The sequence below is a fragment of the Nannospalax galili genome, unplaced genomic scaffold, assembly GCF_000622305.1.
Source record: "Nannospalax galili isolate Female #2095 unplaced genomic scaffold, S.galili_v1.0 scaffold891, whole genome shotgun sequence".
In the NCBI taxonomy this organism is placed as follows: Eukaryota; Metazoa; Chordata; class Mammalia; order Rodentia; family Spalacidae; genus Nannospalax; species Nannospalax galili.
In genome coordinates this window covers 1,924,510-1,948,930 of record NW_008330576.1, presented here as the reverse complement: position 1 = coordinate 1,948,930, position 24,421 = coordinate 1,924,510, and the positions used below count along the sequence as shown (strand labels likewise).

The following is a 24,421-nucleotide window of genomic DNA, read 5'->3' as shown; positions in this document are numbered from 1 at the left end:
ATCTAGATTCATAGACTTTCAATTTCAGGCTATGTTAAAGACTATATAGAAGTATATGAGCATAATGAAGTTGGAAAGCTGGGGCTGGAGGGATGGCTCAGCACTTAAGAGTATAAACTGCTCTTGCTGAGGACCCAAATTAGGTTCCCAGTACCCAGAGACAGCAGCTCACAGCCACTTGTAAATCCAGCCCCAGGGAATCCAAGGTCCTCTTCAGTCCTCCCTGGACATGTGAACCCATCTACACATACCCACACACTAACACACATACATACACATAATGAAAGATAAAATAAATCTTTAAAAAGAAAGTTGAAAAGGAGTAGAACACATTTCTTTTTTAAAATTTTTACTCTTTGAAAGCGTCATACAATATAATTTGGTCATATCCCCCTCCCCCAACTTCTCCGAGACCCACCCCCACCTCAGTACCCACTCGACTTTGGGTTCTTTTTACTGTTTTCCATGAAGTCCAAACCGTGTTGCCCAAATACTCTTGAATGTGGAACCTGCCCTTGTGGTTGCACAGGAACCACACCCTTAAAGAAAATGGACTCCTCTTCTCCCAGCAGCTATTAAAGGGCAATAGCTCCTAAATTAGAGTGGGAGTTAATGCCCACCTGGCATTTTGTCAGTTTCAGCTTGAGCAGGTCTTGTGCATGCTGTCACAACTGCTGTGAATTCATATATACAACTCTCCTGCTAGCTAGAAAGCACTATTCCCTTGTAGTCATTTGCCATCTCTGGCTCTTACAATCTATCTAATCTACCCCTTCTTCCTAGAAGATCCCTGAGCCTTGAAGGGAGGGGGTGTGATATAAGTATACCATTGAGAGCTGAGAACTCCATGGTCTCTTATTTTCTGCAAGTTGACCAGTTGTGGATCTCTGTGTTAATTGCTTTCTACTGGAAGAAGGATCTTTTCTGATGAGGGTTGAGAGATGCACTGATCTATGGATAGAGCTAGAGAGATAGCTCAGCAATTAAGAGCAATTTCGGATCTCAGAACTCACAACTGTCTGTAATTCCAGCTCCAGGGGAACTGATTTCCTTTTCTGGACTCTGTGGACAGAGTGTATGCATGAGAGACACATAAATGCAAGCAATCATACATGCTGAAAAAATAGAGCACCTTTCTTTAGAAGAGGAAATACTACTTTGGATTCAAAACAATTACGACAGATTTATTTTAATATTATTTTTGAGGTTTAAAATACTACTGAGTGCTTATTAGATGTCAGTCATTAGGTGTTATCTTGTCTACTCTTCACAGCAACCTAAGAATATATTTTTATCATCATATAGATAAAGCAGTTAAACAAAACAAAAGTACACAGTTCAGGGTGATGGTGCTTGACAGTAATACAGAAAGAACAGCTTCAAAATGTTAGTGCTCTTTTTTGCTTCCTGGGCTGCACAGCTTCCAGTGCCCTGGTACCAGCACCTTCCCTGGGTAAGTCCAGAGTGCCCAGAATGCCTTGACTCCCCCAGCCTCTTTCACCCTCCCAGCTCCACCACAGAGTCTCTCCTCCTAGGCTGGGTACAGGCCCATTTCTTGCCTTGGGACCCCAGACACGGAGCCCAGCCTCTAGGCCCAGAGCCATCACTGCCTCCTGATCCTTTGCATCTGGACCAACCTAGTTCCTCCCTACCATCTCCAGGAACCCTCTGGGCCTGGTCCCGCCCTCACCTCCCTTTACTTCCCCAGCTGCACAACCTCTGGGCGGCCTGGTGCCAGCACCTTTCCTGGTCTGGATGAGCCCTCTGGACCAGGTCATGCCCTCATATATCCCTTTGCTTCCTGGGCTGCACAGCCTCCAGTGTCCTGGTACCAGCACCTTCCCTGGTTAAGTCCAGTGAGCCCAGCGCACCTTGACTACCCCAGCCTCTTTCACCCTCTCAGCTCCCCCCTCCGAGTCTCTCCTCCTAGGCTAGGTACAGGCCCATTTCTTGTCTTGGCACTCCAGATACCAGGGCTAACCTCTCTGCCCAGAGACACCACTGCTTCCTGATCCTTTGCATCAAGACCAACCCAGTTCCTTCCTGTGGGCCCCCAGGAACCCCCTAGGCCTGGTTCCGAGGGTCCTCACCTCCCTTTACTTCCTTGGATGGCACAGCTTCCAGCTTCCTGAGACCAGCATCTATCTTGGGCCCTTCTTCCAGGCCAGCCCAGCCCCCAAATTCTTGAGGGCAGCATCTGTCCTGGAGGGACCCATACCTTAGGAGAAAGCCTGGTATCACCTGAGCCTCATCTCACTTGGGCCTCTGTGGGAACTCCTGAAGGCAAAAGCAATTAGGTCACTCCAATATAAAATCAAAAGAGAGAACCTGGGGTCAGGCATGGTGTCACACGCCTTTAATCCCAGCACTTGGGAGGCAGAGGCAGGTGGATCTTTATGAGTTTGAAGCCAGTCTGGTCTATGTAGTGAGTTCCAGAACCAGGATAGCTGGGGCTATAAGGTGTGTGTGCGTGAGAGAGGAGAGAGAGAGAGAGAGAGAGAGAGAGAGAGAGAGAGAGAAGAGAGAAAACCTGAAGCCAAGACCAACCAGCTTTTCATGCACAAGTTAACCACAAGGGCACATAAAGTTTACAAAAAGAAGCAGATCTAAACTCAACAAAGGAAGGCTTGAGTCTCACACAAGAATCAGAAACTATGAAGGAAATTCACATGTCAAAGTAACAAAGAAAAAACAACATGAAAAACTAAAATAATATATCCCAACCAAGTACCAATAGTCCCCTAGAGGAGTACAATGAGAACTCCCTAGAGATAACACAGGACATGGATCTCAAAAGAACAATTATAAACATCATAAAAAAACCAGTGAAGTTAAAGAACACACAAAGAAAAAATCAAAGAACTGAAGGAAGATAGGGATAAACTTCTGAATGAGTTCAGAAAAGAGTTAGAAATATTGAAGAAAACTCAGGCTGAAATGAAGCAGGAAGTGAAACACTCAGTAAGCCAATTAGAAATGTCAGGAGAAAGCCTCACCAATAGGATGAATGAAATGGAAAACAGACTATCAAGACTGGAAGGTAAAGTGGACGAATTAGAGCACTCAAGCAAACATTATGAAAAATTTTAAAAAAAACAAGAAGGGAATATGCAAGAATTGTGTGACACCATAAAAAGCCAAACTTATGACTCATAGGCATACAAGAAGGAGAAGAATCTCAAGATAATGGTATGGAACAGATCTTCAACAGGATTGTAGAAGAAAATTTCCCAAAGTTAAAAAAAATACAACACATGCCCATACAAATACAAGAAGCACATAGAATACCAAATAGACAGGACAAGAAAAAAATTCTCCACAGCACATCATAGTAAAAACACTAAACATACAGAACAAAGAGAGACTACTGAAAGCTGCAAAAGAAAAACAAGTCACACACAAAGGAAAGGCCATCAGAATTATAGCTGACCTTTCAGCGCAAACTATGAAAGCAAGAATAGCCTACACCAGAGCATTCTCAGTTCTAAATGACCACAGATGCCAACCCAGATTACTTTACCCAGCCAAAATGTCTATCATAGTTGAAGGGGAAAGAAAAATCTTCCATGACATAAATAGGCTGAAAGAATTCATGTCCACAAAACCAGCCCTTCAGAGAGTTTTTGATGCAATACAAAGGGCTGAAGAAGGAATGACTATACCCAAGTGGTGATGGACAGAAATTCAATGAAAGTATAACTGTGGAAAAGTACAGCTTCAATGAACATAGATGCAAAAATTCTCAACAAAATACTTGCAAACTGCATACAGACACACATCAAAAAGATAATCTACAATGGTCAAGTTGGTTTTATTCCAGAGATGCAGGGATGGTTCAATATACATAAGTCAATAAACATCATAAATCATATAAATGGGCTCAAAGACAAGAACCACATGGTCATCTCTATAGATGCAGAGAAGGCCTTTAACAAAATTCAACATGCATTTATGTTCAAAGTAATAGAGAGAATTGGACTGGAGGGAACATACCTCAGCATAATTAAAGTCATAAATAACAAACCCACAGCCAACATCATTCTAAATGGAGAAAAACTGAAAGCATTCCCATTGAATTCAGGAACCAACAAGGCTGTCAACTATCTCCACTTCTCTTTAACATAGTGCTTGAAACTCTTGCAAGAGCAATAAGAGCAGGAAATTAAAGGAGTAACAAATGGAAAAGAAGAGATCAAATTATCCCTTTTTGCAAAAGATATGATATTGTATCTAAGAGACATAAAAAATTCCATGAGAAAACACCTAGAAATTATTAACACGTTCAGTAAAGTGGCAGGTTACAAAATTAACCTACAATACTCTGTAGCCTTTCTATATACCAATAACAAGCAATCAGAGAAAGAGCACATGGAAACACTACCTTTCACAATATCTGCAAAAATAGATATGTATAATATATCTCAGAATAAACCTGACCAAAGATATTAAAGACCTCTACAAAGATAATTTTAATTCCTTAAAGAAAGAGATTGAAGAAGACATCAGAAGATGGAAGGATCTCCCATGCTCATGGATTGGAAGAATTAATATTCTGAAAATGACCAACCTAACAAAAGCCATTTATAGATTCAATGCAATGCGAGTCAAAATCCCCATGATGTTTTTCACAAAATTGGAAAAAAACATCCTAAGATACATATGGAAGCACAAAAGACCTCAGATAGCCAAAGCCACCCTGAGCACTAAGAGAAATGCTGGGGGCATTAAAACACTAGATATTAAACTGTATTACAGAGCTATAGTCATAAAAACAACATGGTATTGGCACAAAAATAGACCCATAGATCAATGGAACAAAATTGAAGACCCAGATATGAGTACATTCAATTTCAGCCACCTGATATTTGACAAAGGAGCCAAGAACATTCACTGGAGGAAAGACAGCATGTTGAGCAAATGGTGCTGGCAAAACTGGATCTCCACCTGTAGAAGAATGAAAGTAAATCCCTACCTTTTACCTTGCACAAAAGTCAACACCAAATGGATCAAAGACCTCAATGTGAAGTCTGATACTCTAAACAGTTAGAAGAAAACATTATCAATAACCCACACGATATACGTGTAGGTAAGGATTTTCTAAACTGGACAAGGTCAAGAATCAACAAATCTGATCTCATTAAACTAAAAAGCTTCTGTACATCAAAAGAAACAACCAAGGAAGTGAAGAGAAAACCCACAGAATGGGAGAAAATCTTCACCAGTGACATGTCTGCCAGAGGTTTAACATTCAGAATTTATAATGAACTCAAAAAACAAAGTATCAAGAAAAGAAGTAACCCAATTAAAATATAGGCTTTGGAGCAGAACAGAGAGTTCTCAAATAACAAATAAAGATGCCAAGAAGCATATTAAAAGGTGTTCAACATCACTAGTAATTAGGGAAATGCAAATTAAAACCACTTTAACATTTCATCTTACCCCAGTCAGACTGGCTAAGATCAAGAGAACAAATGATACCAAATGTTGGAGAGGATGTGGGGACGTGTAAATAATTTCTAGGTGTTTTCTGGTGGAATTTTTGGTGTCTCTTAGATACAATATCATATCTTTTGCACTGCTGGTGGGGCTGCAAACTTGTTCAACCCCCATGGAAAGCAATGTGGAGAACTCTTAAAAAACTGCAAAGGAACCTACCATTTGACCCAGTTATACCACTCCTTAGCATGTACCCAAAGGACTCATTCTATTTCAGAGACACTTGTACATCCATATTTGTTGCTGCTCTTTTCACAGTAGCTAAGAGATGGAAGCAGCCTAAGTGTCCCTCAACTGACGAGTGGATCATGAAAATGTGGTTCATTTATATGATGGAATTTTACTCAGCAGTAAACAAAGATGAAATCATGAAATTTGCAGGTAAATGGATGGAACTCGAAACTGTTATACTAAGTTAAGCAACACAGCCTAAGAAAAAAAATGGTGTATATTCTCCCTCATATGTGCATCCTAGCACCAAATCCTTGTAAGTGAATATGTATCCAGACATAACTATAGGAATCAGAATAATGAAGAGGAACCAGGGAAGTAAAGGAAAAGAAAGAATCTGAGAGGAACAGTAGAAAACATGTGTTAACAAGGGAGATATGGATAATAATGGGGTTATTTTAAGGGGAGGGGGGAGGGAAGGTTATACAAGGAGCCTAGGGGATAAAGGGAAAGAAGGAGATCAAGAGAGGTGGGATCATAGGAGAAGGGTATTATTAAGTGAGAAATGGAAAAAACGGGGGCACTTTAAATGGGGAAACCATGGTGGAAGGATTAGACAATGTGAGAGATATACAATGCCAAGCTAGTTTTAGAAAACCAGAGGGAAACACATTGGGCCAACAACCTACTGACAAATTATACATACAACCAGATCAAAGGATGTAATATATGCCTAGGCAAGGTTTATCTGAGAGCATTTGGTCTTTGCCCAAGCTCTATCTACATGGTATATGGTAATTAAAAGTACCAGACAGGTGGAATTAACCTTCTTGGATGTTTAACAGCCATACTTTGAGGCCTATACTAATTTGGTCAGGGAGACATAAAGGACAGTTTTTGCTCTAAGTTCTGGGGGACTATGAGCATCTCTGAAAATGTCCTAACTGTGGTGAGTCACCTGTCCTCCTGAGCAAGGAGGCCATGGAGACCCCACCAGATGGACCTGAACCAGTTCCCAGTCTACAAAGAGGAGGGTCAACACAGAGGAAACATATCATCCATGCTTCCAAGTGAAGCCAGCCATAGTCGAGTAGGACCTTTGACTTATCTTCACATAGAGGTAATTCGTAAAAGAAAGGAGCCAGGGGCTCCTCCCAAGCCCATGTTACCCCTGAAGAACAGATCCTCAAATGACCTTAAGAGTGAAAATAAATAGTTTTATCTGGGCCAACTATAGGGTCTTAAACACCCAAAAGGAAAGTATAACCAAAGATTAATGGGGTCAATATAATTATTAAGATTTGAGCTAGCAAGGAAGATGTGAGGCCTGGCTAAGTGGGCAGCGGAGACCAGACTCATTACTATTTTTTCTTTGCTTTTCCATGTTTCAAATTTCCATAATTCTAACACAAGTATTTGTAGCTAAAGGCTACATAACAAGAAACAATGCCAGACAGGAGATACCTTCCTTTGAATTATTGGCCAAGGTGGCACAAGAGACTCCCAGACAGTAACCCAGCATAGAATTTGGAAAATGAACAGCAGACCCCAATCTTATCTAAAGGAATATTGACAACTAATTGCTGATAGATGAGGAACAGCTCATGTTCCTAAAACAAGGATCTCTAGATAGGCTGACTACATTCCACAGGCAAACAAGCACTGGAGAATGGCTGGAGGTGTCGACCACAAAGGGGACAGTAACAGGGAAGACAGAGTATATGGGCTCCATTATGTAGGAGGGGGAGTCTATGTAAGGGTGCCATTTGTGAAGTAGGTATATAGATGAATAAGATTGTATGGAATGGTCTGTATGACATACACATAGAAAAATCAACAAATTTAAAAAAAGACGTATTTGAGGAGGAAGCATAAAAATTAATTCGTGTTAAATAGTAGAGGTGATAAACATTGCCAGTGAAATCTACCTGTTCATTTATATCCATACTCAGGTACTAAGGATCTGAGTGTAACCAACTGTGACTAGTAATCATACACAGAGATTAAAGATACATGTGGAAACATCTAAGTGTTAGTAGCATTAAAAATGTAGGAAAGAGCATATTTTAAAATGAAATTGAGATCTTCTTTAAAGGTTAAAAACTCATTCAATTTTATCTTACAGGGTTTATACTGAGTTCAATATATTATAACTGTATTAATTCAACTGTGAAACTAAAAATTTACAGCCACTTTTGAAAGAGATGTATCCTTGCTCTGGAGTGTGTTACTGAGTATGTTAAAGCTGTAGTGAAATGCTTTTCTAATCATGTGGTTTATTGAATTAAAAAAATAAAAATAAAAAATTCTTCAAAGCATAAATATTTCTTCCTTAATAATTAGTAGATGTGAAAAATATTAACATTGAAATATACCTGATGACTTTATATCCCTGCTCAGATGCCAAGCCAGAAAATAACCGACTGTGACTAGTAATTATCAGATATATAGAGATTAGAAACGCATGTGCAAACATCTTAGTATTAATCACATGAAAAATGAATGTTTCTGTATGAATCTGTGTATTTTAATAAGGAAATGGAGATCTTTTTTAAAGGCTAAAGCCTCATTTAATTTTATGTCTTATAGGGTTTATGCTGAGTACAATATTGTATAACTGTATTAATTCAACAATAAATATAAAAATTTACAGTCAGTTTTGAAAGAGATGCATCTTAGCTCTGGAATTTGTTACTGAATATGTCAATGCTGTTGTAATGAAATGTTTCTTCTAATTATGTGGTTACTAAATAAATAACGTAAAAACATAAAATAGAGAAAAAATGTTAGTGCTTAGTTGGAACTTTAATTTGACATTTAAAAAATTTTTAAATATTTTATTATTTTTATTTTATGTGTTTGAGTGTATTGTGTGTATGCATATAAGTGCACCCATGTCATAAAATGCCTGTCAAGGTCAGAAGAGGGAGTCTAATTCCCTTGGAGCTAGAATTACAGATAGTTGTTAGCTGCCTTGTGGGTGCTGGGAATCAAACTGGGTCCTCTGCAAGAACAGCCAATGCTCTTAACCACTGAGCCAATTTGCAGCCCCATAATTTATCATTTTTAAAAACTAAGAAATGTGATAAAATAAATGGCCAAAGCATAGACAGTAAGAGTCTGCAGAGTGGACAGGACTCCTATACTAAACTCCACCCACCCAGGGTTCAGGGACCATTGAGGAAGAGAGGGAGGAAAGATTGTAAGAGCCAGGGTAGGAGATGCATGACCATATGGAAACAGAATCTTATAGGCTACTGGGATCTTGTTCATATGATCTAAAGCAATGGTGTCAGCATACACAAGACCCCTGTAAACTCAAGCAGACAATAATTCGGCAAAGACCTGTGGAAATGGGCAGCAGGCCCTAACCTTAGTTGAACTATTGGCAGCTGATTATTGCTGGGTGAGAGAGAGTGGCTCTTCTTAAAGGGAAGTATTCTAGATAGGCTGACTAGACTCCAGTGGATGAACTTGCACTGAAGGACATCTGGGTACACAAACTTGATTGGATAAGCCTTAATATAAATGACAGAATGCATGAAATATTGTGGTGGGGTGCTATGGCAGTATGTGCATGGGGGAGAGGGTATATAGATAGTTAAGATATTTTGTATGAAATATACAAAAATTCTATAAAAATAAATTATATATATCAGACAGTCTTGGATGCCAAATTGTTCTTGTGGTAATAATGCATACATATGATAGCATGTACAATAAATTATATCTAATAAGCATGCATATATTATAAGGCATGATTTCAAATAATACCCATTATTATAAAGTTAATACTAGTATGTCTAATTTCTTCTGTCATTGTGACTGAACCATGGGATGCCCAGGTATTTTAATGAATTCGATTTTCAGTGTTCCTGTGATGGTAGTTTTGGATGAGATTAACATTTAAATTGGTAGACCTAATAAAGCCTGATCGTTACCTAATGTGATAGATCTCATTCAACCATTTGCAGCCCCAAATAGAACAATCCAGACCCTTCTCCAAGGCACAGAGAATTCTTTCTCCTGGATGATTTCCAATTGGGATGCTGAGTTTTTGATGCCTGTGGTCTTGAACTGAAAAGTTAGCTTTTTCTATACCTCAAGCCTCATTCCCTTCAGATTTCAAACTATACTGTGGCTCTGGTAGGTCAACAGCTTGCAAATTTCCCCAGCTCCCCATAGGAAACATTGGCCTGCATTCTCTAGAGAGCACAGAGTAATATTGCAAAAAGCTATCATTTACTGAAGGCTTACTAAAAGGTGGGTATATATTCTCTATTTTGCCTATATCACTGAATCAATTACCACAATCCAATGAGACAAGCGCTTTGATGAACATTCCTTTACAAATAAAAGCAGAGAGAAGATAGGCATCTTTTCCAAGGCTGTACAACCTGAAGTGATGGACTCAGAATTTAAACACAGTAGATCTGAACTCAGAGGTTGTCTTCTAGCGCCCTATATCATACCACCTCTTCATTTCCAGAAGACACTGATTAGCAGTAGTTCTTTAGACCTCTGGCTCTTTCACAGTTTCTGCTACCTCTTCCACTGTGTTTACTGAAACCTGGCCAAGAACCCATGGTTGTAAATGTCATCAGTCCTAGAGGAGAACTCAGTTCAATTATTTTTGGTAAATCAAACTTCCTTATAATATTTATTTGTCTTTATACTTACAGATAAGTGCAGCTTTCAATCCCCATCAGACAAGCTTCTTTTTGTAGTGGGTACTGACTGATATAAAGTCTCACAGCTGATAAAACACTGAGAGTAAGTGAATGTGCAGTGCTCAGGTGTCCTGCAACAATTAGAGGATGTCATTGGGACATCTACATGAAACTCTCCCCTAAGAAGCAAGAAGTCATAAGAACTGAGTATCAACTTGCATAGAGAGATGATTAAGAGCAAGAAAATCATAAAAAGCCCTGAAGTATTAAAGCTCTGTCTTCACAAGGTGGCTTTTTCTTCTATGATATTTTTGAGGATATTTATCTCACTGAATCTCAGAAGTAAAACTGGAGCTTTAAGCAGTAATTATTAACATTGACAATAAATAAAATGTATTTAATTATACTGAGATTTTTTTCCAAGCCTTGCCCAACAGCCAATATTGTAGATTGGTTCTTGGTTATAATTTTTCATTTGAACATGAATTTTTATTGTTCTACTTATAAAAAATTATAAATTGAGAGAAGTGTGATTTCTTACAATAGTCTTAACTATGGGTATAATCACATCCATTTATTTGGATCATTAGATTATTATATAAGTATCACTATTCACTGTTGACTACTTAAATCACAGACATAGCCTGTGGGAAGAAAGAAATTATTTTTGTTTGTTTGGAAAGCCAAATCGTGGAGGAAATATTGATTGTCCTCCATGACTGAAGATATGACGGCTGGGTGTATGGCAGAATACACAGTAACACATGCAGAGAGGTGATTATGAATGGCTCCCATGGCCAAAGGGACTGTGGGAATAAATCTAGAGGTGAGACATACAGGGCTGCAGTGGCCTCTTGTGAACACTCCAGAAGCATTACTGTATAGTGAGACCAAGAAACGCCTAGGGAATAACTCACACTTCCATGTTCAACACCCGGCCACCCTTAAACATGCTTTCTCTAATACCAAATGTCCAAGTGTCTGTACTAAAACATTTCACATGTTAAACACAGATACTTTACAAATTCTTGCTAATTTTAAATGAAAGTTATGCTCCAGATATCGTTCATAATGCCACAGAAACCGTTTTACTTCTGAATAAATCTTGACTCTGAATCTTAAATTATGTGTTCTTTTTCATACATCTTCTGAACTTTTGAAAACACTCTCTTCAGGTTTGAAATCAAATTATTACTGAAATTTATTCAGACAGTGACTCTGAATCATGGCTAACCAGTCATGGAGGACATCATGAAGCATGTTCCTGAAAACTGACATGACAATATTCCATTCTAAATTTAGTTACTCCCAGAGAATTTACAGGGATGTTATCAAAAGAGACTCAATAATTTTGAGCCTCAAGTCACAACATAGCTCAGCAAAATCAGTCCTGACTTCCTATGTATTATTTAAATTACCTATCTACATGGCTTTGTGATGGTATATTTGACAAGTATGAAAAGTAAGCCATTTTCTCTAAAGTATCTTATACCAAACCTATAAGCTCAGTTCCTCCAACATGCAGTATTCTAATAAAATAAAATTAATATGTTGTCATCCCTATCTAAAAAAAGGCCCTACAATCAAATATTAGGAAACACAGAGGAAAAAATTCAAGGCACAAAATTATATGTCCAGGGCTAAACTATTTTAGCAAGCTGTGACTAACATCGATTCTCACTCCTGTGTTTTGCACACCTTACTTCATTTCATGGCCTTCATTAATTCTAAATGTCCCACAAATTCTTAGAGGACTGACACTCTAGAACTCAGTCGGTAGTTTCTGAGGTACTATGCAAAGTGCTTACAGAGAAATGTGGCTCAAGTCAGGAGAACCAACAGTAAAACTGAATTCATGCTGAGAACTTCTATAGACTGACTGCTGCTCCTACTGGAGCCTGGGAACAGCCTGTCCCAGAGATCCACTTGGCAATATTCAAGAAGAAACTTGTGCCCACATTCCCAGTCTGGTCTTCTTGATTTCTGTTAGGAAAATCTTGACATTCTCCATCTGTCATTTTCTCACCTCTGAATTTAGGGTGAGAAAATATCAAGAAAGAGCCAATAAATAATTTTATGAAAAATATGAAGGATATAAATAGAAGCTTTGGAGAAGCTGAACACCGAGAGAGACTGAGGCAAGGGCTAGGGGTCCTCAGGAGGTGATCAGTCTATGTCCTTTCATTTTTGGCAAGAGAAGTCAGAAACGGTGATCAAGACTGTCCTGTCACTCCAAGAGAATCTGCAGTAGCTCAGTGCTGGGTGCTGTGCTTTTCTTAGTGTTGCCCCCCATCAGGAATTGAGTTTAAGGCACAGCCCACAGCATTAGCAGTGCAATGGATGGTCAGAGGAAAAGCAAGGCGACTTTAGGGCTGAGTGAAGACATGAGGACGGCTGGAAATTAGAGCAATGAAGGGCCAAGTAAAGTCCAGGACCAAGATTAATTTCAGAAATTGATCACTTTTAACAATTTGGAGTGAAACAATAATTACTTTTTTATAAGGTACACATTTTCACATTAGTGAAGCCAGAATGTATCTAAGAATTAACGCATAGTTTAATAGTAACATTTATTTTCCTTGCAAAACTGTTAGTAACACAATGGTATATCTTAATTGACTGTAAGTGCTATGGGTGCAGGGAGCACATCTTTTCATTAATCATTATGGTCATTAATCATATGGTCATCATCATTCCAGATGATCTCTTCTATCCTGTTGTGTACAAAGTTTGCAACATAATAAGTGCTTAATACATGTTTGTTGAATGAAAGAATTCATAGTGTGTCAGGGCTTAAAAATGATTAAAAAATTTAAAAGTCAGCTAGGCTTCTTAGAAATATTTAGTTTTAATACATGCTAGATCTGTTGTATTACTTCATTAAATCTTTCAAGTGTCAGTACTTCATGTTGACTTCACACGTAATAAAATTGAGCCTCAGAGACTAAGAAAAAAGAACAAAATGAAAGAAGAAAGAGAAAAAAGAAGAAAAAAGAAAAGAAAGGGAGGGAGGCAAAGAGAGAGAGAGAAAAAGGAAGTTGCCATTGTTTATGACTAGGATATTGACAAGCAAGTCTCCAAACCTGTCCTTCATTGTGTGAAAGCACAAAATATTAGAATTGCACCACGTTGCTTCAACAGAAATCCAACTAAAAAATTGAGCAAAATGTTGAAAGAAGCAAATGCCAAAAGGAAACTTCAATAATAATGTAGGAATGGAGAAGCTGTAGTTGTTAGTAAGAAAATGCAGTGATCAGGTGCCTGCCCTGACCCAAATAACAAGGTAGCCTCAGAAGGTTAAGAAAACGGGTACGGTCATCACTATTATTTTATACTTTGCATCTTTAAGGAGGAATAAGCAATGATATTTACTAACACAATTTCTATTTCTCTGAAGCTCACCACCTAGAACTAATTACATAGTATCCTTCAAGACATTAATTTTGCAAATAATGACTTAAAAATATTTTTATTGAGCTTTTGTACATTTCATATCAAGGTTTTTAAATTTAGATCCCCCTCCTCCATTCACACCCCTGCCCCACTGGACATCATATATTCAGCCGTATACATGGTCTTCGTCGCAAGCTCATCTACTGTCGTCTAGTCAGAACATCTAGAGATAGTAAGGAAGGTTTACTGTCCCTCACCCAGCAGTAATCAGTCTCCAACAGTTCTCAGGGCCCATTGTGGAAGAGGGATAAAATGATTGTAAGAGCAAGGAATGATCCATGAGCACAGGGAAACTGGCTTTCAGGTGACTGGAAGCATGCTCATGTGTACTTGTGGCAATAGTGACATCAAACACAAGACCCATGCAACTCAATCAGACAATGAAAAAATTCATATCACTGTGTCCTGAGCAAGTCTCTGGCCACTCCTTCCTATCTTTTCAGCTCCATGCAGCTTCCTGCTTCTACAGGGTTTGTGACACACTCAGGATGTGGGTTGCCGCACTGTGTCTTGCACAGTAATAAATGGCTGAGTCTTCAGCTATCAGGCTGCTCAGCTCCATGAAGGCTGTGCTGGACGATGTGTCTCTGGTCATTGAGACCCTGCCCTGGAACTTCTGCGCATACTTTGTGTTGCCATTGCTAGGGATGATTCGCCCAATCCACTCTAGCCCCTGTCCAGGTCTCTGCTTGACCCAGTGCATGTAATAGCTTGTGAAGGTGTAGCCAGAAGCCTTGCAGGACACCTTCACTGAGGCACCAGGCTTCTTCAGCTCAGCCCCAGACTGCTGTAGCTGCTCCTGGGAATGGACACCTGTGGAGAGGAGGGAGAGTTTATTCCATAGTCACCTGAGAAGTGGGCACCTCTCATAGCTGAGACAAGGGATCCCTTTACCTGTAACTGCTGTAACCAAGAAGAGGATGATCCAGCTCCAACCCATGGCAAGGACCTGTGAACTCAGGGACTATGAGGTTATGGTTGGTCGTGTGGTAATGTGTACAAAAGAGACTCATATATTTAACAAGCCAGACATGAGTCATTTGCATATTCATGAGGCAGAGTACTTCTATATCAAGTCATAATGCACATTGGAAAGGAGTAGGCTGAAGACAACTGGATCACACAGCAGTGTGCTGACGTGAAAGTCCTAAATCTAATGAAATCCATGCCCCACAACCCCCACCAGACCTTAAGTATTCCGCAACACATGTTAAGTCCTATCCAGTCAAGCATTTGTACTCAGATGTCCTTTGGTGCAAATTCATCCGCTGGAGTCTAATCAGCCATCTAGAGAGCATAAGTAAGGCCTACTTTCCCTCACCCAGTAGTAATCACTCTCCTATAGTTCCCAGACTAGGGCCAGCCTGCCACCCATTTCCCTCACTCTCCTCTACTCTGGGCCCTTGTCTTATTGAGTTGTCATGGGTCTTGTACTCTATGCCACCATTGCCACAAGTTAACATGTGCCAGCTTCCAGTATTCTGAAAGCCTCTGCTTCCCTGTGTTCATGAGCCAGCCCCTGGTCTTACAATTTTCCATCCCTTCTCCCTCAATGGTCCCTAAATTGTAGGTGGGTGAGGTTTATTGAGTCCTATCCAAGGACACACACGCTGCAGTCTCTAATTCTCTAAAACTTAGGTAATTGTGTCCTTCTGTGTGAATCATATAAAGAAGCTTTGCTGGTGAGAGTTGAGGGGTGCACCAGTACTCTCTGCACCCCCTGTTCCACAATGTTCCTTGAGTTTTAGGTGTAGAGGTTTAACTGTACCTATGTTACCTAGGGCTGAGCATATCTCAGACATATAGTCTCTGTATGTGACCAAGTTGTGGAATTCTGCAATAGCCTCCATCTGTTGCAAAAGAAGCTTTTTTGATGACAGTGTACTGTATGTTTGTCTGTAAATATAAGGAATATTTAGCACACGGTAGGAAGTTTCATTTATCTAGAGATGTGGCAGAAATAGGGTTTTCTCTAGGGTATATAACCTCTCTAGCCATGTCTACCTGGCTATAATTACAGTGAGTTCACTCCCACTGAGAGGATTTTTAAGTCCAATTAGATAGCTGTTGATTATTCCCCAGTTAACAGTGCTACTACTGCACCAGTAGAGGTAGTTTGCTATGTCAGTTGTTATATTTATTTGACTTTAGGACTGGGCTGGACCCTTGATTGATTTTCTCCCTTAGCAGCTTGCATAGTATCCTCTAGAACTATGAGAGCCATTCTTCAGAGAAGAAGCTTCCAGGTCAGTTCCTGCTCCATTGCTCCAAGTTCTATGTCTGAATTATGACCTGTCTTCATCAGTAGAGTCTTACCTTTGAGTTCTGGGAGACAACCAAGGGCTCCATAAATAGCCTCTGCTATTTTGGAAGTCTCTTGGACTATTCTGACCAACCACTCAAAGGCAGGTCTCTCCTGTCTGGCACTGCACTCCTTGCCATACAGCCTCCTGGTATACACGTGCACTAATGCTCAGACACTGTATGTGTATTTCTCAGGGGGTTCCCAAACTAACATAATTCCCCCTGACTTCCTACATTACCCAAGATCCATTAATCTCTCCTATCTCTCCTAGCCAACCTCCCTCCTCTCTCCCCAGTCCAAGTGCCCCCATTATCCCAATCCTCCCTTTTCCTAAATTCACTCCTCCCCCACCTCCATGGTCCCCTGCATGTCACCCCCTCCCAGATCCCAGGCAAACACTCCTACTTTCCTCACCTCCCCCAGTAAACCTGTTCCTTAATATCCCCCTCTTTGGGCTCTTAAATGAGGGAGAATATACCTCACTTATTTTCCTGAGTTTGTGTTCCTTCACATACTATATATACTCAATGAAGTTCTGCTAAGCAGTTAGAAAAGATGAAATTATGAAATTGGCAGGTAAATGTATGAAACAAACAGTAAATTTTTGATCCAATGACCAAAAAGAGTTTCCAAAAGCACTTACTAGAGTCAAAGAAGTAACTTGCTTTAGCAGAGCAAAGTAGACCTTCTTGATAATTATTGTAACTTACAGACACATATTTTGTGCTTATACTCCATAACCTGAAACACCATGCAGTTCACAGAGGCCCTCTTCATAAACACAGTGAAGCGTCTCCAATCATTCTTGTTAGTATACAGCACTGAGGAGCAAATGACTTGGGCACCAGAACAGAATAACAGAAAGACAATGGTTGATATCTAATAGCTCCCAAGCTGATGATAGAGGATTAAGCAAAATGGTGTGAGGTTGACTATCAGGAAATTTGCTTCACATGGACAGATGGTATCCTCATCATTGCTGTGGTGCCAACTAAAACTTGTGAAAGGCAGTGAGTGCTTCCCATCTACACACTCATTGTGAAATTCCATCTACCTTGCAGTCCTTTCCTAACAAGCTTGCATCCTCTCTCTCTCTTATCTATGGACCATCCAGAGATGAAAACAAATCAAAGGTGTCACATAGACACTCTGTTCTCTTAATGACTGAAGTGAGCTACACTCACGTAAGTATACCTTTTCCTTGGTAGAAGCAGAAGTCAGCCACCCACCTGAAATGCTGAAACTGGTGCTGAAACTGTTAAAAGAAAGCATAATGCCGGGCATGGTGGCACATGCCTTTAATCCCAGCACTTGGGAGCAGAGACAGGCAGATCTCAGTGAGTTCAAGTCCAGCCTGGTCGAAAGCATAGGCAATACCCTCCAAGATATAGGTGCGGGAAAGGAATTTTCAAATCAAACTTCAGTTACTCAGGAATTAAGATCAGCAATTAACAAGTGGGACATCATTAAACTAACAAGCTTATGCAAAGCGAATGAAACAACTGAGTAAATAGGAAGCCCACAGAGGAGAAGAAAATCTTCATCAGCTACACATCTGACAGAGGCTTAATATCCAGAATATACAAAGAACTAAAACAACAACAAAAAACCCCAAAGAATCAGGAAAACAAATAACACAATTTAAAAATAGGCTATGAATCCGAGCAGAGAGCTCTAAAAAAAAAAAAACAAAAACAAAAAAACAGAGGACTAGAGAGATGGCTCAGCAGTTAAGAACACTGTTCTTGCAGAAGACCTAGGTTCGAATCCCAGCACCCACATGGCAGCTAACAGCTGTCCATAACTCCAGTTCCAGGACATCCAACAGTCTCTTCTGTCCTCTGTGGGCATTGTACAACATGGGTGCACTTACCCACTTGCAGGCAACACACGCATACACATAAAATAAAAATAATAAAATATTTAAAAAGAAGAAATAAATACGGCTAAGAAATAACTTAAAAGTGTTAAATATTCTTAGTAATTATGGAAATGCAAATCAAAACCATTTAAGATTTTAACTTATCACAGTCAGATTGGCTAATATCAAGAGCACAAATAACACCAAATGATACAGAGGATGCAGAGAAAGGGGAACGCTCATTCGCTGTTGGTGGGATTATAAACTGGTGCAACCACTATGCGCAGTAATGTGGAGAACTCTCAAAAAACTAAAAATATATCATATGACCATATGATCTGGTCATACCGCTCCTTTTCATATGCCCAAATGACTCAACATCCTGCTGCAGAGATACCTGCTCAGCCATGTTTGGTTCTTCTTCTCACAGTTCCTAGGAAATGGAAACAAATTAAATGTCCCTTAACCTCAGAATGGATAATGAAAATGTGGTACATTTATACAATGTAGGTCTACTCAGCAGTAAAGAAGGTGAAATCATGAAACTTGCAGGTAGATGGATGGAACTAAAAACTGTTATACCAAGTGAAGTAATACAGACTCAGAAAATGATGTATGTTCTCCCTCATATGTGGATCATAGCTCCAAATCCTTATGTATGAATATATATCCTGATGTAACTTTAGGAACCAGGAAAATTGAAGTAAAGCAGAAGAAGTAGCTCTAGAGAGGGGGATAGTAGGAGACAGATGTAATCAAGGAAGAAATGGGGTTATCAGGGATACTTTAATTGGGGAGAGAATAGGGAGAGCTATAGAGCTGGATGGGGAAACCTCCTTTTGAGCTGTTGGTTAGGGTAGTCCAAGAGATTTTCAAAATAGCACAGGCTATTGCCACAGCTATTGATTGCCTCCCAGAATATGAAAGTAAGACCCTATTGCTGAAGTCAGGACACACATAAGACACAGAACTTGGACCAACTGAGCTAGAACTGAGTTGGAAGACTCCTCTCTGAAGACAAGCTCCCATAGTATAAGAAGATACTATGTAAACTGCAAAGGAGAAAACAAAAATAGAACTTTTATCTTGACTGTAATTAACAGCTATCTAATTTCACTTAAGGCCTGTTCAGCAAAAGGGTATTCATGTGCCTTACTATAAACATAGTCAAATACACATGGCTGGAGCGGTCATAGATCTTAGAGAAAAACCTACTTTTGTCATACTTCTAGACCACTATAGTTTCTCACTGTATTCTAAATACATGTCTATAACCAAGTGTATCTCTCAACACTCATCAAAGAAACTTACTTTTGCGACAGATGGGAGACTATTACAAGGATCTACAACTGGTCAAACACCATTTTGTGGGGTGGTCAGCCTCAAGTGACACATCTACAATGTAAACACTATACCTAAGGCTCAGGGAACATAGTGGAATGGGGGTAGAAATATTAATATTAATGCATCACTTAACTCTCAATCAAAACTTCCTCATGCAACAGATGGTAATTGACCCAGAAAGTCACAACTGGCCAAAATGAAGAGAGTAAGAGACTCTAGAACTGAATAGAATGCCTGAATAGGACACCTGTATCAAACCTCTGCCACCCAGGATTCTGTACCATCACAGAAGAGGGGACAGAAGACTGTAAGAGCATGAGGTGGTTCATGACTACAAGGAAGCAGAATTTTCCAGACAGCCAGGAAGTTACTTACAGCAATGTTAACAGCATGCACAAGACTCATGCAACTGCAAACCAGACAAAATCCCAACATAGAAGTGGAAAATGGGTAAAAAGTCCTAACCTTAGTTGAACGATTTGCACCCAATAACTACTGAGTGGGTGAGAGTCGGTTTTCTTTAAGGGTGTAACCTAGTAGGGAGGTTAACCAGGCTCCAGTGGTTGAATGCACATTGAAGGACATTTTGGGACACAAACTTAACCCAATAGACTTTAATATATATGACAAAGTATATAAAAATAAGTGGGGGAGGGAAGCAAGAAAGGGGCACAGATAGGATACGGGGGGCTAGATGATTAAAAACTATTGCATAAAACTCAAAAATTCAATAAAAAGTAAATGGAAAAAAAAGAAAACCTATGCAGAGGTACAAGAAAGGGGCTGCACAATCTTCATTTGGTCAGGAAGGGGTTACAGTGAAAAAGCTTGAATTAAGGACCCTACTGTGGTCCTTAAATCAAGCAACACACTTGATACATAGTTGCAGCAGCATTTTAGCTTTAGGGTCTTCTTACCCCAAGCCCATGACCTCAATCTAATAACCAGTTAACCCCACAAATTCCAGGTAAGAGACATTCTCTAAAATAACTGAGCAGCACTCTTCCAAAATGCCAAGGTCATCTATAACAAGGGAGGTCATAGCCAAGAGCAGCCAGAGGAAACATGACAAGATATATTGCTGGTATACTAGCTGTGATCCTCCATCAGAGAAAAGGAAAGACAGACACAGAGACAGAGACACAGAGACAAGAAAGTCAAATATTGTATGAATTTTAGTTCATAGTAATGTACCAACATTGGTTCTTTACAGCAAACATTCTCTAATAATGTAAAATATTTGGCTGAGCAAGTAGCTTAGTGGGAGAATACATACTACATGTGAGGACCTTTGGTCCAATCTCAGCATTGAAAAAAAACAAGATCAATAACAAGGAAATGGTTTAGGGCACCTTTATAAGTATCCGAACCATTCTTACAATTAAATCTAAATCTTTTCTATTATTTATTTAAAATGAAGCACTTTCATGTTTGTGAACAGTCATTCTACATACACATTACATTTCACTGTGGCTAAGTGTTGACATTGATGCCTCTTCTTGTTTGATGATTGAAACAAGAATGCTGTTGTGTTCATCTTTACATTTCTTACAGATAAGTAGACTTGGCGTATTATGTAATTACTAAAGGATAAATGACCATGGAAATGAAAGAGACCATGCAATGTCCACGGTCCAACTAGCTTCACAATAAGAAAACAAAAATTCTATTAGGATTACATTTTTTGGCCAGGCATGGTAGAGCATGCCTGTGATCTCAGCATTTAGAAGGCTGAGACATGAGGATTGTAAGTTCAAGACCAGCTTTCTGCAGTCTTATAAGCTAAGGCAGAATCTGACCTTACTTTGAGAGTATGATTCAAATGCTGTACTGAAATTGAAGGAAAGAAAGCAACCAGGTGGGTTCAACCCCAGCACTTACAGCAGCCATGACCAGCAGTTTCTTGGAAACTTTGTCTGAATTTACAAAATTGCCTTAAATGCTACTGCTTCAAAGTCCTTCAAAGTCAAAACAGAGAGATCTGCACTTTGGAAACACCTTCATTTTAAAGTTTATAATGAGAAATAGAAGAGAAAAATATATTTGAATGCCCTCTGAAATCACTGCACAATCAATGGTAGTTCTTTGATTTCCTCCCATGTGAAACACATGATCATCAGAGTGCTCCTCAGAGATGACAGGGGATGCTGATGTATTCAGTTGAGTTGCAGGAAACATTTTAATAGCAGAAACACAGCAATGCAGTGCAGAAGATCACAACACCCCTGCACAAATGCTAGTAAATTCTACTCAATTTTCTTTTGTGCTATTTTCCATGGTTATTTATGTGTTAGTTTAGTCTCCTGTTAATTGCATATCTCCTTGACTAAGCTATTACGAAGTACATATCACTCCAGGATGTAATAGGTTTTGGCACATAATGGACATTTATTTATTTAGCAAATATTTCTGGGGCACTTCCTGGTTGGTTGTGAAATTCAACAGGAGACTGATCTTTGTTCTCACAGCATTTATATTCTAATTACCGGCAATCACAACGTTATAAGATGACAGAGGAGACTGAAAAGAAGAGCCAAGTAAAGACGACTTGGATCAGAAGGAGAAAGCGGCTGCAGTGTTAAGCAAGGTGGTTGCAGGAGGAGAGGTTTGAGTGTGAATTTCAAAGAGCGAATTATTTTAGCCAAGAAGATACCCGTGTGCAAAGTTTTCCAGGCAGAAAACAACGCCTGCACTAAGGTGCAAGCTTACCCAGTATTTCCAAAGAGCAGGCAGGAGGTCAAGTTCCCCACTGCACAAGCCAGTGAAGCCAGGGTGTCCAGCCCTGTGAGTCTTTATAGAGAGCTCTTCTCTGTAGTGAAATGAAGAGTTCCAGTGAGGCCTTGGGCCAGAGTTGCTCATTTGCCCTCCAATTTCAAAGCTCAGTATGGCTGCTGTGTGGAAAGGGGGTAGGTGGTGGTTGAGGCAAACATGGAGACCTTTTAGGAGAGGCCACCACCATTTCTGGTGGCTCAGACCAAGCGAATATGGGTTTCTGTGGTAACAGTTAAATGCTGAATGTTTCAAAGTGGAACCAAAGGGATTTTGTAATGGATTCAACAAATTATATAAATATATAAATATTGTCTGTATTAGTTACTTTTCTGTTGCTGTGATAAAACACCAATACCAAAGGCAACCTAAAAAAAGGAAGAGTTTATTGGGCTTTATAGTTCCAGAAGGGACAGAGTCCATCATGGTGGGGAGGCATAGCAGGAGGTGGCAGGAAGCAGCTGGGGCAGAAAGCTGAGACCTCACATCTTCAAGCAGGCACAGGAAGCAGAGAAAGACAGAATGGAAATGTCACGTGACTATGTACTCTCAAAGCCCACCCCCACTGACATAATTCCTCCAGCATAGCCACACCTCCTAAGGGTTCCATGATCTGCCTCAAAGAGCACCACCAAATGTGGACCAAGTGTTCAAATACTTGGAGCCTATGGGAGAGATTCTCATTCGAACCATCACGTTGACCAGCATTCATTAATTGGTAAGCAGCTTTGAGGGTCAAAAGCTTAATAACCATTTATGGGTAAAGAAGTTCACAATAGAACAAAACCCACACCTGTTATATTAATATTCTATACATGCATGTGTGTGTATATGTGTGTCTATGTGTGTATAACTGTGTATGCGTCTGTTTCTATGTGTCTATACATGCATGTGTGTGTATATGTGTGTCTGTGTGTGTATAACTGTGTATGCATCTGTTTCTATGTGTCTATGTATGCCTGTGTGTGTATATGTGTGTCTGTGTGTGTATAACTGTGTATGCGTCTATTTCTATGTGTCTATGTATGCCTGTGTGTGTATATGTGTGTCTGTGTGTGTATAACTGTGTATGCATCTGTTTCTATGTGTCTATGTATGCCTGCGTGTTTGTGTGTATGTGTATGTATACACATATATATGTCAATATGTTTCTGTATGTATATGTGTGTCTATGTATGCATATGTATGTATTTAAGTGTGATTGTATGTGTGTCTGTGTATTTCTGTGCTATGTGTACATGTGTGTGTATATTAGTGTATGTTTGTATGTTTGTTTTTGTGTGTATGTTTGTGTGTCTGTGTATAGATGTATGTTATTACATTTCTATGTTGGAAAAAATGAGCTAATCTTGGCTTTTTTGAGAACTTATTACAGGGCTTATAACCTAGCACTTTGGGAAGGCACCAAATCTGAGCGGCCTTAACCTGCACACACATACAAATAGTGATGCTGATGTTGAACTGGTTTATAATGTGCAATAAGGGAATACCTCACCTGTTTATAAAGAATAATGTTAACTGATTTCAACCTAATATCAGCATCTTCATCCAGGGCAGGCATGTGGACATCTCTCTGCGTACTGTAGTTACCATGCTCTGAATATTTTGTGAAAAATATCAGCAATCCATCAGTAAAATGACAGTGCTCCATAATCTTCGCACCTCCCATTAACTTGAATGTTGGCTTTTACTGGCATTTACCAAAGCCCTTATCAAATGTGACGACAGGAGTGAAGGGGCGCACTATGGTCTTTGCAGATTGTGTTGTCACTTTTTCCAAACAACAGAGCTCACAGAGATCTTCCTTTAGGCTGAACTTGACAAGAAGCTGATAGAACCATTCCTGAAAGACCAAGAAACAGGTGAGAGGTGCCTCCAGCTTCCCTCCTCTGTGTGTGTGTGTGTGTGTGTGTGTGTGTGTGTGTGTGTGTGTGTGTGAGATGGGGGAGGTGCATTTCACGGCACACCTGTGAATGTTACAGGACAACGGTTGGAGCCGGTTCTCTCCTTTCACCTCTACACGGGTTCTGTGACTAACTTGGGTGACCAAGCTTGAACTGCAAGCACCTTTATCCACTGAGCAATCCTTCTTTTACTTCTTTCCTCTTCCTGCTTCCCGTGGATCCACGCCTTCTATGGAAATTAACTGAGATTGGCTGTTTACATTTCACCGTGAGTTTACACTGTCCCTGCGTGCCTTCAAGTCTAGTGTGTGTACGTCACGAGCTTAAGTTACAAAGTATAAGACATTGTCCCTCTCCTATACATTGGGAAAGGACACTTTTATTTACTCAGGGAACATGGGGAGTACCGTATATTTCCTCAGGGGAGAGGAGGAGGATTTTTAGTAGT

At 39.8% G+C, this 24,421-nt stretch overlaps 1 gene segment (V, D, J or C); it reads right to left on the bottom strand.

Annotated features, from left to right (window-relative positions):
- Nucleotides 1–14,253: 14,253 nt before the first annotated feature.
- On the bottom strand, nucleotides 14,254–14,730 carry LOC103747015. The segment is given in 2 exon segments: nucleotides 14,254–14,603; nucleotides 14,685–14,730. Coding segments are annotated over 2 exon segments (396 nt in total).
- Between the last annotated feature and the right edge of the window lie 9,691 nt (nucleotides 14,731–24,421).